At 43.1% G+C, this 14,377-nt stretch overlaps 1 protein-coding gene across 4 annotated transcripts in view; it reads right to left on the reverse strand.

The window, feature by feature from the left end:
* Positions 1–14,377, reverse strand: part of stx3b (syntaxin 3b) — a 77,333-nt gene that overhangs the window by 44,444 nt on the left and 18,512 nt on the right. For all 4 annotated transcript variants that reach the window (XM_051932675.1, XM_051932674.1, XM_028812288.2 and 1 more), the window contains exons 2-3: positions 8,228–8,305; positions 4,226–4,325 (exon numbers count right to left, since the gene is read on the reverse strand). In XM_051932675.1, coding sequence (XP_051788635.1) covers positions 4,226–4,325; positions 8,228–8,305 — 178 coding nt within the window. The remainder of the gene's footprint in view (positions 1–4,225; positions 4,326–8,227; positions 8,306–14,377) is intronic.

The raw sequence follows: 14,377 nt of genomic DNA on the forward strand, positions 1-14,377 counted from the left end.
CACCACAGACCCCAACTCTTCAATTTATGGTACCTCCGACACAGACCCCTCAATTTAAGGTACCATAGATCCTGACCCCTCAGTTTATGGTACCACCGATCCCAACTCCTTAATTTATAGTACCAATTTATGGTACCACCAATCCAGATGTTTCAATTTGTAATTTAAGCCAATCTACAGTACCAGTCAAAAGTTTGGGGACACCAAGAAATTGTCATGTTTTTGATGGAAATTGATTTTTTTTTTTTAAATCAAGGTTTTATCAGACACAAACTTTATGCTATTAATTGGGAAAAGGTGCATAGTGTGGCATGATGGTCAAGCACACCAGGGAGGCACGCAATTGTGTGGTTCCTAGAAATCTGATTCTGTTCATCTGGACAAAGTTTTTAAGTGGGAGAAATATTTCGAGACTTATCCAAGTCTCTTCCTCAGTCTCAATTGACTGCAGGTTTCCCCAACCTTATAAACAGTACCTTTGCTTAATCACAGAGACTAGCACCATTGACAAAGGGCCAGTTGATCAGTGATATGCAAATTGTCCACTGATTAGTAGACGTGTGAACCATTCATAGAGGGTTGAGGAATGGCTGCAAACACAGCATTGTAAGATGGCGACAGATGTACCCTTAGGCCCCCTCCTCTGTTCAGAGATGGTCGTTCCTTTTTCACGTAAATGGCCTTCTTGATTCCTCTCTCAAACCAGCGCTCCTCCCTGATTGGTCCATCCCAAGGATCGGGTCCCACGGCACAAACAGAGTAACACAGTTTACGCAGTTAAGTGCCAGGAAGAGTGCCGTGAATTGTACATCGGGGAAACCAAGCAGCCACTGGCTAAGCGCATGTCACAACACAGAAGAGCTTCCTCGTCAGGCCAGGACTCCGCAGTCTATTTACATCTACAGGATAGTGGTCACTCCTTTAAAGATGAAGAGGTGCACATCCTGGACAGGGAGGAGCGCTGGTTTGAGAGAGGAATCAAGGAGGCCATTTACGTGAAAAAGGAACGACCATCTCTGAACAGAGGAGGGGGCCTAAGGGTACATCTGTCGCCATCTTACAATGCTGTGATTGCAGCCATTCCTCAACCCTCTATGAATGGTTCACACGTCTACTAATCAGTGGACAATCTGCATATCACTGATCAACTGGCCCTTTGTCAAAGGTGCTAGTCTCTGTGATTAAGCAAAGGTACTGTTTATAAGGTTGGGGAAACCTGCAGTCAATTGAGACTGAGGAAGAGACTTGGATAAGTCTCGAAATATTTCTCCCACTTAAAAAACTTTGTCCAGATGAACAGAATCAAATTTCTAGGATTTCCTTACCTGGATTATCGAGCATGCATCGAGACAAATTGTGTGGTTCACCAGAAGACTGAAGCAAGATGGACTTTGCAGTTAGAGATTTTTTGCTTCAGAATTGTTTTAGTAGCGGTACTGAGGTCTGAATGCTGGTATCGACACCAATGTCAAAACGTTTAGTACAGATCCAGTACTACATGGACTTTTCCTTGAAATCAGTTTCTATCAATCGTTAAGAAATGGTAAGAGAATGGCAGAGCTGTAAATCTGCCTAGAGGAGGCTGTCCACAAAAACTGCGAGATTGTGCAAGACGACAACGACAAGTGAGGGAGGCCACCTAGAGACCTATGAGAACTCTGAAGGACTTACAAGCTTAAAAAGACTGTGCGTACTACAACTGCTGCCAAGGCGCTTCACCAGTCACAGCTTTAAGGGAGATTGGCAAAGAGAAAGAGAGAGAAAAAAAACATATGATATTTTGGCTAATGTTTGTCAGAAGGCACACGGGCAACCACCAGGTAAGAGGAAAAGAGAAAGGCCAAAAAGGAGGTTTATGGATGTGGTGAGTGAGGACATGAAAGCAGACGGTGTTTCTGCTTAATAAAGATGGGGATAAATGGAGACAGATGATCCGCTGTGATGACTCCTGAATGGTAGCAGCCAAACGAAGATGATTTGGAACACAGTAAAGGCAACTTAACTTTAGAAGAATAGCAGCAGGACGGGATGGCTTCACTTACCCAAAGTTGTTTAAAACCTTCATTGGGCGTTGTTTTAATTGGACTGTTTCCTTTTTGATAAACAAAGCATGGTGACCACTGTTTTCCCAAATTTGCTTTTGATAGCCAACAGGTAATGGCTACTGTAGCTGTGTTGCGGACTAAACGTGACTGGGGTTTGGTGCTGCCTGTTTGGCTTTCATGCTCTCCTCCTATTGGAGTCTGTGGTTGAATTTTAAAGGGCTGTATAAATGTTTGCATGCAGTGGTTTAACAGTTTTGCACAGGGTACAGAAAACAAAATATTTCCAATTTACAATTGGTCCGTTTTGTTTTGGTACATCTAAAATGTGTCAAATGATCTGGGCTTAACGTTAACTATGCTTCTCAATTTTCATGGAAGCTGTTTCAAACAGAAAAGAAAAATAACCTTCACTTTTTAAAAGATGTTGGTTATGATCAAACTCCAAAAAATTCCATTAGCATTGCGCGTGTAGTGAGTTGTGTGATGCACGTGCCTCTGATTCGCCAGTGTCCTCGCGCTTAGTGAGTACGTCTGTGCCCGATTACAACACTAACATGCGGTTTACAGCAGTCTGTGACTTGAAAAGCTCAGTCGCTGACAGAGTAAGAGTACTGATTTGTATGCTGTCAACATCACTATCCATGATTAGTGTATCACGGTAGTCGAAATTATAATTGCCAAGGAGGGATCAAGAAAATAACCCCCCCCAACAAAACTCCCAAGTGACTTAGCTAATTAGCAGGGAGTTGATCATACTGTGCAGTGAGACAACACTGTGTCGTTTAATATACGACTCAGGCGCCGCCACGAGTGGCAGCCTTTCCAGCAGCTCCGTGTATTAACTTTATCTTTCTACCTTTTTCTCAGTTTCACTGATCACTCCTACCACTTTTTCTTTTATGTGGACTCGTTTCCTGGACACTTTTTACTACTTGAGAATTTCCCCTTGGGATTAATAAAGTAGGTGGGTTGGCGCCCTGCCCGGGATTGGTTCCTGCCTTGTGCTCTGTGTTGGCTGGGATTGGCTCCAGCAGACCCCCGTGACCCTGTGTTTGGATTCAGCGGGTTGGCTAATGGATGGATGGATGAATAAAGTATCTCTCTCTCTATTGTAGTGCATCATTTCTCTCTTTTAATTTAGGTATGAGACTTGCTGGCTTCATCACCCCCAGGTTCTCCCTTGGCATTTCTTCACACAGAGTTTCAGTGAATGGGGAGAGGAGGCAAGGTGGGGGATCATTTTCTTGCACGAACACTCCCACTGCTTCATCGAGCATTCCCCCAGGAGCATTTTGACTTTATTGTTACTTATGGCATATGGTGGGACACCTTGATCATCTCATCGCACAGATACTTCCTTGTGTCATCGAGCAGAGCGGGTGGGATTGGTGAAAAGACAACTTGTCACGCACTAAGAATGCCTTGATGGCAGATCTGCTCCTGGTAATTGTGATTAATATTATTTGATTGTGAAGCCCTACAGATATAATAAACGTTACCATAGTTGGACACCTAATGGGCTGAATTCTAACTGGACACACCACAAGATGCCTGTACGTACACTTAACACTGCTCTGTATGGGTGCTTACACTAACAACTACCTAAAATCTGTCACCTAATTCAGGCCGGTGGGCATAATAATCACTACACTAACTGGGTAAACAAAGGAAGATGGTGTGCATATTAGCCCTTATCCTGACCTGAAATCAAGTTGAGGCTGGTCACACTAATAGGTATTCTGAACCCTGAATGCTAGAAAAGGTCCACAGTCACACTAATAGACATCCAGAGCCCAACATCTAATAGAGGCCTGTGGGCATAAAAGCAATATCCAAACTATCCCAACAGAAGTGTGCATAGGGTCATTAATACAGCAGCTAAACAACCTGCACCATGCTAAATAAATCTGACTGGAAACCTAAGGACTGTGGGGCATAATGGGCCATGGGCCCTGTGGTCTTTATTTTACATCAGGAATTTGACTCCTAATAGATGTGTGTGTATGAAGTTGAAATGCTAGTGAGACCAGATACCTGGACAGTAAAAGACTTGTGGCCATATATTGAGAAGCCCATTGCCATACCAACTGGTATCTTTGCCCAGGCCCCCGCCAGATCTATGCCATTTTGTTTATCATTATCCAGTCCCAGATGCATAACGGCCACCTATAGCCACTTACTCTGGTCTGTTGTGGGAGCTGAAAGGATGATGCTGTATTGCTTCTTCACCTCAGTAACATTTTCATCAATCTTGTCAATGCTGCTTCGGATTTCCTCGATCTGAAATTAAGGAAAACAGCGAGAGAGTGTAAGACACATTGGCGGTCTAGCTGCCTGGGCACCGTTGCGTTGCCTGTAAAGCACAAGACCGCGGTATTTATCGCATTCCTTCTGCCCTTATACCCCGGGAGTGTCACTTAAATTGTCCTGTGCTCACACTACAGATGCAATGCATAAAATGAATTGGGCATTCATTTCATAACTGTGAGCTGGCAGTGTGGGCACAGGGTTGGGACTACAGCATACAGAAGTCACCGGTGTTATCCCACCTTCTCAGTCAAACCCAGTTAATTCAAATCTCAGGCATCCTGGCAGCACAGGGCTCAAGGCAAGACACAGCCCTGGAGCGGGCACTGAAATACAGTATGTGCAAAATGTTTACACACTGCTGTGTTTTTAAAGCACTTTGGTGTGGTGTTTAATCTTGAAAGGAGGAGGAGGAGGTTAAGAGCACACGCTGATACGGCGCATTGCTGCACCCACCACATGACAAATCTACTTCAGGATTCCAGATTAGGACCCGCAACGGGTGACACCTCAGCACCACACTAGTTCAGATGGAATGGAACAGTGGGAGGTTTTTTTTATGGTGGCTGGAGTGCCAATTCTGCCACCAAACCCCAGGTTTTTCCTTGAAAGGCACTATATAAAATAAAGGCTGTTATATTGCATTCTTCAAACAACCTAATCCAATTCAGGGTCATAGGAAGGCCAGAGCTATCCCATTAACACTATGAACATGGCAGGAAACAGCCCCTGGGCATGATGCCAGTCCACTGTAGGGGGAGTCCCCTGAAAATATTGGGCAAATTTAGAACCATCAATGCATCCAACAAGAAGGTCTTTGGAGTTGTGGGAAAAAACCTGGAGTACTCCAAAGAAAATCCATACAGATGAATGTTGAAAACTCCACGCAGGTAACAGTCATGAGCAGGATTTGATCTTAGGAAGCTGGATCTGATGGTAAATACAGTATGTGGACATTAATTCCACAACATTGCACCTTTTGGCAGGCAGTATGGCTTACTGGTTAAGATGTGGACTTTAAAGGTTTTTTGGATCAATCTCTACTACCAGCTTGTTTTGTGGCTGCTGTAAAGGCAACGTTCTGTATATTTTTCTGTGTAGACAACAGTGTGATCATCACTTCTAGCAGATCCACCTTCTAGTTGATGACGTCAATGTTATATGGGTTGGAGATGGTGGCACTGACCAAAAAACAGGGGACAGAGCTGGAGGTGGCAGAGTTAAAGATGCTAAGGTTTGCACTGGCTGTGGCGAGGATGGATAGGATTACAAAATGAGGACATTAGAGGGTCAGCTCAGGTTGGACGGTTGGGAGACAAAGTCAGAGAGGTGAGATTGGGTGGGTTTGGACATGTGCAGAGGAGAGATGCTGGGGATATTGGGAGAAGGATGCTAAGGATAGAGCTGCTAGGTAAGAGGAAAAGAGGAAGGCCTAAGAGAAGGTTTATGGATGTGGTGAGAGAGGACATGTAGGTGATGGGTATAAAAGAACAAGATGCAGAGGACAGGAAGATATGGAAGAAGATGATCTGCTGTAGATCCCTAACGGGAGCAGCCAAAAGAAGAAGACATTTGCCATTTTTACCCATCAATGAACATTCAGCAACCCATAATGACAAAGTGAAAACATCTGTTCAGAAAAGTGTGGAACTAAAATCTCTCGTTCCTAGAAATATTCAGATCCTTGGCTGTGGCACTGCAAATTGTGCTCAGGTGTGTGCCATTGTCTTTAATTCTCTTTGAGAAGTGTCTAGAACCTGTGGTGGGTTGGCGCCCTGCCCGGGATTGGTTCCCTGCCTTGCGCCCTGTGTTGGCTGGGATTGGCTCCAGCAGACCCCCGTGACCCTGTGTTTGGATTCAGCGGGTTGGAAAATGGATGGATGGAAGTGTCTAGAACCTGAGTGAAGACCACCTGTGATAAACTAAATTGATTGGACATCGTTTACAATGGCACACGTGTACCCGTATAGAGAAGGTCCCACAATTCACGCTGCATGACACGACAAAAACCAAGCCAGGAAGTCCAAGGAACTCTCTGTAGATATCTGTGACCAAATGGTGGCGAGGAGTAGATCAGGACAAATGGATAAAACCAATTCTAATGCTTTTGAGTGTTCCCAGGTAACCTCCATAATTGTGAAATGGAAGATGTAGTTCACAGAATAGGCTGTCCCAATAAACTTAGTAAGCAGGCAAGAAGGGACTTGGTCAGGGAAGAGACAGAGAACCCAAAGGTCACTCTAACCGAGCTTTAGAAGTCATCTGCTGAGATGGGTGAACTTGTTGGAAGGACAATCATCCCAGAAGCACTCCATCAATCAGACATTTGTGATGGACAAGGACTCAAAAGGCATTTAAAGTATTCCGAGAACTGAGGAAAAAGATATTCTGGTCTAATGAGACACAAATTGATCTCTTTGGGCACAGCATCGGGCAAAGACCAGGCACTGCTCATCACCTGCCTAGCACCATCCCTACGGTGAAGCAGTGGTGGCAGCATCGTACTGTGGGATTGCTTCTCAGTGGCAGGCACAAGGAGGTTGGTCAGAATTGAGAGGTGGGTACAATGTAGCCAAAAACAGAGAGGTCCTTGAAGAAAACCTGCTCCAGAGTGGATGTGACCATAGACTGGGGTGAAGATTCACCTTTCAGCACGGCGATGACCCAAAACACACAGCCAAGACAATGCTGGAGTGGCTTTAGGGCAAGTCTCTGAGTGTGCCTGATTGGCCCAGCCAAAGCCCAGACTTGAACCCCATGGAACATCTGAAGATGGCAGTTTACAGACGTGTTCTCATACATTCTAATGGAGCCTGAGAGGATCTGCCAGGAAGAATGGAGTAAACTGCACAAATAAAGGCATGCAAACGTGCAGAGAGCTACCCAAAAAAACAAAGCTAAAATTGCTGCCAGAGGGGCTTCTACAAAGTATTGAATTAAGGGTCTGAATACTTCTAGGGGGTAAGAGTTTTTAGTTTCTGAAAACATGCCTTTCACTTGGTCATTCTGGGTTTGAGAATGCAGATTATTGGGAAAAAATGGCAAATTCACCCATTTAAAATTAAGTCTACAACACAATAAAGTGTGCAGAAAGAGAAGGGGTCTGAATATGTTCTGAACCCACTGTATATATAAGAAGTTCATATTTAATGAGAAGATGTTTTGCCAAAGACTAAATATATCCAGGTGTTGAAGGACCTCTCTCTCAGAATAAATCCCAGGGTATTAACTGGGCTCCTTTGTGTTGATTGGTGCAAACTGTAAATGTTACGCCTATGTTGTGCAAATTATCCCAGGCATCACAAGCTAACGCGCTCCCATATTTCTTCAGGCTTGCCATACTGACATTCACATGCAGGCTTCATTACATCTGATGTAACACGGGTGCATCCATTGGAACCATTACAGGGGAGGCTGCAGATATTGTTTAAAAGAAGTTTCCTAACATGCAAGTCAGTTAATCTGTACAGGCCCACAGAGAGCAAATGGAGCTCTGTAGTAATGAAGGGCCTCACGATAGTTTCACCACAGAAAGGCACTATATACAATTCCAAGGGTGCTCAGTTCAATCCACGCCTCTTTCTTTGACTCATGGTGTCATCTCCAACAGGTTGCTCATCCTACCTGTGTTCCACCTCTTTTGAAAATTTACACTTGTATTTCAGCTGTGCACTTATGAGATACCTTGAGATGCTCTTTGGTACTAAAAGGCACTATATAAAATAAGGGTTGTCTGTCTGCAATAGAAGATAGTTCTCTCCCAAACACCTGACGGAGCATACAGGTAGAAGGCAGGCAAGCCGACCGGCCAATGGCTGGATGCCTCACAATGCAGAAACATCCCATGCTGGCTTTTGTCACTCGGGTTGGCTCACCTGACTGAAGAATTCATCCATAAAGGCAACGTTGTCCACTGCAATCTCCACATCTTCCGTATCGTCCGTGTCACGTGTCTGTGAAAGAATCACAAGGACAGTTAAGGATTAGGTAGAGGCTGGGGAACACAAGACTTGCATTTTGCTGAGGAGCAGATAGTCACATCCACCCTTTGGAACTTCTAGTTGGATATTAAACCTGACAATCTTTGAGCCTGAAAGTCATCTACCTGTGCCACCCCCTCTGCGCTTTCAACTTTGGACCCGTGGCAGCAGCTTGTTACAGAAGGAGCCAAGCAACGTTTTTGTGCCGTGCTGTTGAATGCCAAATTAATTCTGAAAGCGTCAAGTATTTACATGGCTGCCCCGGTGAGAGGTAGAGTTTCAAATTGCTTTATAATTGGTACGTATTACGTCATTCCTCGCAACTTGGCTACCATACGCTACTGTGCTCCGTGACTGGGCACGACCTTTGTCACAAGTCATTGAGATGAGCTGACAATCAATGACCGCTTGGCTTGAGCACACAGCATACAATCAAACATACAAGAGAAAGAAAAACAGAGCAGCACAATGGCAACTTCAAGAAACGACGGGAAACAGACGTTCTGTACTGTGAAACTTTAGAGCCAGAACAAAGCTGTAGTCACCTTCTCATCTTTTGTGTGGAAAAAAGTGAAAAGGCTGCCAAAATGTGTCGACCGCAACAAATTTTTCAAGGCACCACGGGAAATTTGCAACTGCTGGGAAGTCGTGAGGGAGTCACAAAAATCTGTCATCTTCAAGGCAATGAGATCCAGCAAATGCATACCTTAAGTGCGACGTGCTCTCCGACTCGAAGCCTTGTAATGCTGGCTTTACACGTACCACTTACAGGGGGCTTACCGCTTCCCGATTTGCATTCTCTCCTGCTCTCATTTAGGCTACGTCCACACTACTAGGTTATAGCGATTTTAAACAATCTCCGTCCACACAAGCATTTTCACATCATATACAAAAGCATCTCTGCCCACACTAAAATGACTGCAAATGCTCACGATGTAGATAGAGTCCAGTGGTCTTCAATCACAGTCCTGGAGGGCCGCAGTGGCTGCAGGTTTTCATTTCAGCCAGTTTCCCATTAGAACTCAGATCATGAAAGTTGCAATTTAACTCTAGGCCTTGTTAGCGCTTTCATTCATCAAAGACAAAGTTTAGTTACGTTGTTAATCAGAGGTCCTCAATTACAGTTCTGGAGGTCCGCAGTGGCTGCAGGTTTTCACTTCAACCATTTTCTTAATTAGAACCCATTTATTTATTTATTACTAAAGCAATGCAGTTCTTGGGATTTTAGTTATTTGGCCCATTATAATTTAGAAGCCTTAATTGCCAGTTTTAGTTTTTAGCAGCTGCATTTAAGTTTTAATTGTTGCCTGTTTAATTACCGTGTATGTTACGGCCAAAACCTGAAGTTCAGCCGTGAGGTGTGGCCAAAGTCCGAATTACTAGAAATGACCAATGTACTGTATATATGCTACTTTGGCCGGCCATGTTGCGAAGTGGCAAGAACTCCCTGGTCAAAATCCGATGTGCTGATGTAAGACTGTTCGCTCAAGGTGCGAAGATGCTCACAAATTTCAGATGCAGATTCAGAAGTGAGTTTTCCATTCTGCACAAGAAACTGCTCAAGGTGGGTCTTGTTCAGAAAGCAGAGGCCACTTGGGACGGCCTGCCCCTCACCTAAACACTAACCTTAAGGTCCATAAAATAGGTCCCTGATGTTAAGTCACTATTTTAGGGCTAAAATAATAACAGAACTGTAAAGCCTACTTATATACCTACTCTTAATTATTGTGAAACAACCAAGTGGCGTCCGCTTTCTGAACAAGAGCCACCAAGGCTACACTCGATGCAATTGCACTACTAAGTGTGCAACAAATCGCTGCTCATGGATGTGGCCTCACAAAAACACACACACGCTTAGTTAATCTTCCCCTTTGATTCACTCAGTTGGTATAGCCAATAGCAATCTGTAATAGCTGGATTATTTTTAAATCATGGAACATGAAATCATTCACTTTAAATTGAATTACAAGTAGGCCTGAGAATGTTGTGCTATTTTTAAATATTCAGGTAAAATTCATTTTAATATTTATGAATGGCAGCAAATTGTTGGTTGATGCATGAAGAATAATATTTATTTTCATTCAGTTTTAAATTATTTAGACCTGAATATTAGCATATCAACTTTAACATTAAAAATACAGCATTTTATTAGCTGCTGACTAATTTAATAAAGTTTCAGAATTCTACACTTCAGTAACTACACATTGGGAGCACGTACTGAAATGACACGTCACTGCACCCACCATGTACAAAGCAGTCACAAAAAATAAGCCAGATATGTACATTTCATTTACATTCAAATGTAACAACACACTTCTCATTGGCCGACATCCTCCGACCATTAATAACGAAAGAAAGTTGGAGGCCTTTTGTTGGCACACAGGATATGTCATGAATTTCAGGCGCCTCAGTTGGCTGCTTCGTTCGTTTTGAACAGTTTGCTTTTGACTTGTTAGGCTCATTTTCGATCGATCGATAGATAGATAGATAGTACTGGAATGGCTTTCTGGCAGATGCATTTGAACTACAGTAGAGTCCCGCTAATCCGAACTAATTGGGACCGAACCCTGTTCGGATTAGCGAAAATTCGGATTAGGCGGAGTTTTGTCATATAATGCCATATATTGACTTTATGAGGCGTATTAAGCGTCTGATGTGTCAAGAATTAAAGGTAAGAAATTACGTATTCTAGTATACTGCAATTTAAACTGCACTGTAGTGTGACTGTGATCGGAGGTAAAATCGATATGACGGTACGTGAGTAGTAGCGGAAGGGCAGTGACCTAGACCCCCCGCCTAGTCCTACGCATTCCTCTTGATTTCCGTTCCCAAACTATGAGTCACTGAGTCAGTGTGCCACCTGCTACTGCTGAGTGATGTGTTTTGTGCCATGTTATTGTTCGTGTGTGCGCACTTGCCCTGTGTTTTGTGAGTCCTTGTGAGTGGTGTGTAGTGTGGTTTCTTTACATTCTGTGCTTGTCCCTGCTGTTAATCATCATGGCAAGCAAATGTAAACATAAGTCGTGTACATTAAAAGAAAAACTGGAAGTGTTGAAAAGACTTCACAAAGGTGAAAGTGCCACTCAGTTATCGAAGGAATTTGGTGTCGGGAAAGCAACAATTTCCGATTGGAAAAAGAACAGAGGTAAAATTGAGCAGTTTTGCACTACCACAAGTGAAAAAACGATTGAAAAACGTAGCAAGACAACAGTGTCTTCTTATGAAAAATTGGACGAAGCACTTTTCTTATGGTTTACACAAGAAAGACAGAAAGGAATCCCTATCACTGGCCCTCTAATTCAAGAAAAGGCGCTTCAATTGAACAAGCTCATGGACGGTGACGTATCATTTACGGCTAGTTGTGGTTTCTTAAACCGATGGAAGAAAAGACACGGAATCAGGCAGCTTACAATAACTGGGGAGAAATTGTCAGCGGACAACGAAGCAGCTGTTGAATACCTTGAGGAGTTCAAATGCATCATTTCTTCCTACTCGCCCCAGCAAGTTTACAACGCAGATGAGACAGGACTTAACTTTAAAGCATTGCCTACCAAAAGTCTTGCATCACAAGAGGAACGATCTGCACCAGGGTTTAAAATGGATAAACAGCGCCTAACTGTGTTGGCCTGCAGCAATGCTTCTGCCACAAATAAGTTTCCACTGATGGTTATCGGCAAATCGGCAAAACCACGCTGTTTTAAGAACATGAACATGAACTCTCTCCCTGTTTTTTACAGAAATCAAAAGAAAGCTTGGATGGATCGTGCCTTGTTCAAAGAATGGTTTGACAAGCAATTTGTGCCAAAAGTAAAGGCGTTTAACAAAGAAAATGGATTGCCTCCTCGTGCTTTATTACTTATAGACAATGCTCCGTCACATCCAGAAGAAATGCAACTTGTTTGCGATGATATCAAGGCTATTTTTCTCCCACCAAATGTCACATCAATTTTGCAGCCAATGGACCAAGGGGTTTTGCAGGCTTTGAAACAGAATTATAGAAAAATGCTTCTTCGTAGCCTACTTGAAGATAATGAAGAGCTAACAATTTTGGATAAACTCATGAAAATGAACATCAAAGATGTTATTTACTGGGTTGCTGAAGCTTGGGAAAACACATGCAAGGAATCCTTACAGAAGTCTTGGAAAAATCTCTGGCCTGAGCTAGAGTTTGTCCAAACAGTTTTCCCCCCGACAAAAGAAAATTGCGAACTTCTTCAATTGGTGAAAAGAATGCCAGGTTGTGAAAATGCAGAAGAAGAGTGCGTGGAAGAGTGGACGGCCGTTGACGACTGTGGCCATGAAGAATACACAGATGAGGACATTGTGGCAGCTGTGCAGGGAAAGTCAGCTGATCTCGACGCAGACGACAGTGAGGAGGAAGGGGACGCGCCGACTGATGTTGTTCCACACACTGCCGCAGCCAGTGCCCTTGATCTCGCTTTGCGCTACGTTGAGCAACACGCCGATGCAACCCCAACAGATGTTATGTTTATGCGGCGTTGGCGAAACATTGCTTCTTCAAGCCGTTTTAGTTTGTTGCGTCAGAAGGAGATCACTGACTTTATCTCTTAGATAATGGTTTGCTTTTTACGTTTTGTGTAAATGCTGTACAGAACATGGATTCTACATATGTGAGTAAATTCGAACTTGTTTCAATTTTAAGTAAGGCTGTATTTTGGATTTTTAGTTAGACAGCGAAATTGAAAAATTACAAGTTTCTTAAATGTACATTAAACGTACGACATAACTTGAAAAAACTTGTTTTCTTTACTTTTTTTTCCCTAGTCCTGTTCGGATTAGGCGGATTTTCGGATTAGCGGGGTTCGGATTAGCGGGACTCTACTGTATTTGGAAATTTTTGGCAAACGCAGCTACAGAGATGTTTTATCATTCCTTCTGAAACCCAGAGGTAGTCTGTATCCGAGCCACTGTTTATCAGCGTGGGATTTTTCCATAACTTATCCTCCGAGTGAGTGTGGCTATGTGTAGAAGTGTGCCATGGCATCTCCTCCAATACTGGGCTGCGTCTTGTGTACTATACTCCTGGGTTGGGAATGGGCTCCCATTAAACTCGTAGAGGAAGAAAAATAGAAATATAAGCAAACATACACTACCAGTCAAAAGTCTGGACACACCTGGAATTTTTCATGCTTTTGGTGTAGTGAGAAGTGAAGCAAAATAACACCTTTGACTAGCTAACTAAAAATATTACAATATGCAAGCTTTCGAGGGAACTCGGGCTTTTGATAGAAATTGATGTCTTTATTAAAATCAAAATACAACTAAATTAATTTTAAAATACACCCACAGCCTTACTAGTGTTGCTAACTGCTCCTTACTGCTTGAAATGACCGATTTTTAATTTATTAAAATTAAAGCCCCGTTTTCAGCAGCCATTCCTTCAGTGCCCTAACTGTCAACTTCCTTGGCTTAGTCTTAATTAGTCATGTGTTAAAGCTAATTGGTTATTAGAGAAACCTTTGTCATTGCATTACCACCGCTGACACCTGTTATTCTGTTCACTTGCAAGGCACTGGCGTTTCTTAAGTTCAGTTCCGGGTTCAAAAATTAAACAACTTTCTCAAGACACATGTCTGTCTGTTGTTTTTATACAGAATGAAGCAGATTGTGACAGATGGCTAAGAAAGTGAACACTTCATACAGAGGTGCCTATTAATGTCTTGAAAGAACAGGGTGAAGTGGATCTAACAAGGACAGGAAAGGAGAAGGCCCAGATGCACAACTGCGCAAGAGCAGAACGACCTCAGTGTGTGTGCCAAGAGACACATTCTAGAATTTCCTTCAGGATCAATAAAGTATCTGTCTGTCTATCTACGGGACCTCAGTTGGCTTCATCCTTGAATATACACAAAATACCAATGTTATCTGCAACAGAGCAAAGACGGCTCCAGGATTCTGACCATAATATGCTTTTCCAGTCATCTTTGGAATTTGCCGATATGTAACCAAAGCATTGAGATTACATTTCTAAAAAAACTAATCCAGGATTAGCGCACGGTAAAAATCAGATACGACCAAGTATTA

Source organism: Erpetoichthys calabaricus, chromosome 10 (assembly GCF_900747795.2).
Source record: "Erpetoichthys calabaricus chromosome 10, fErpCal1.3, whole genome shotgun sequence".
NCBI lineage: Eukaryota > Metazoa > Chordata > Cladistia > Polypteriformes > Polypteridae > Erpetoichthys > Erpetoichthys calabaricus.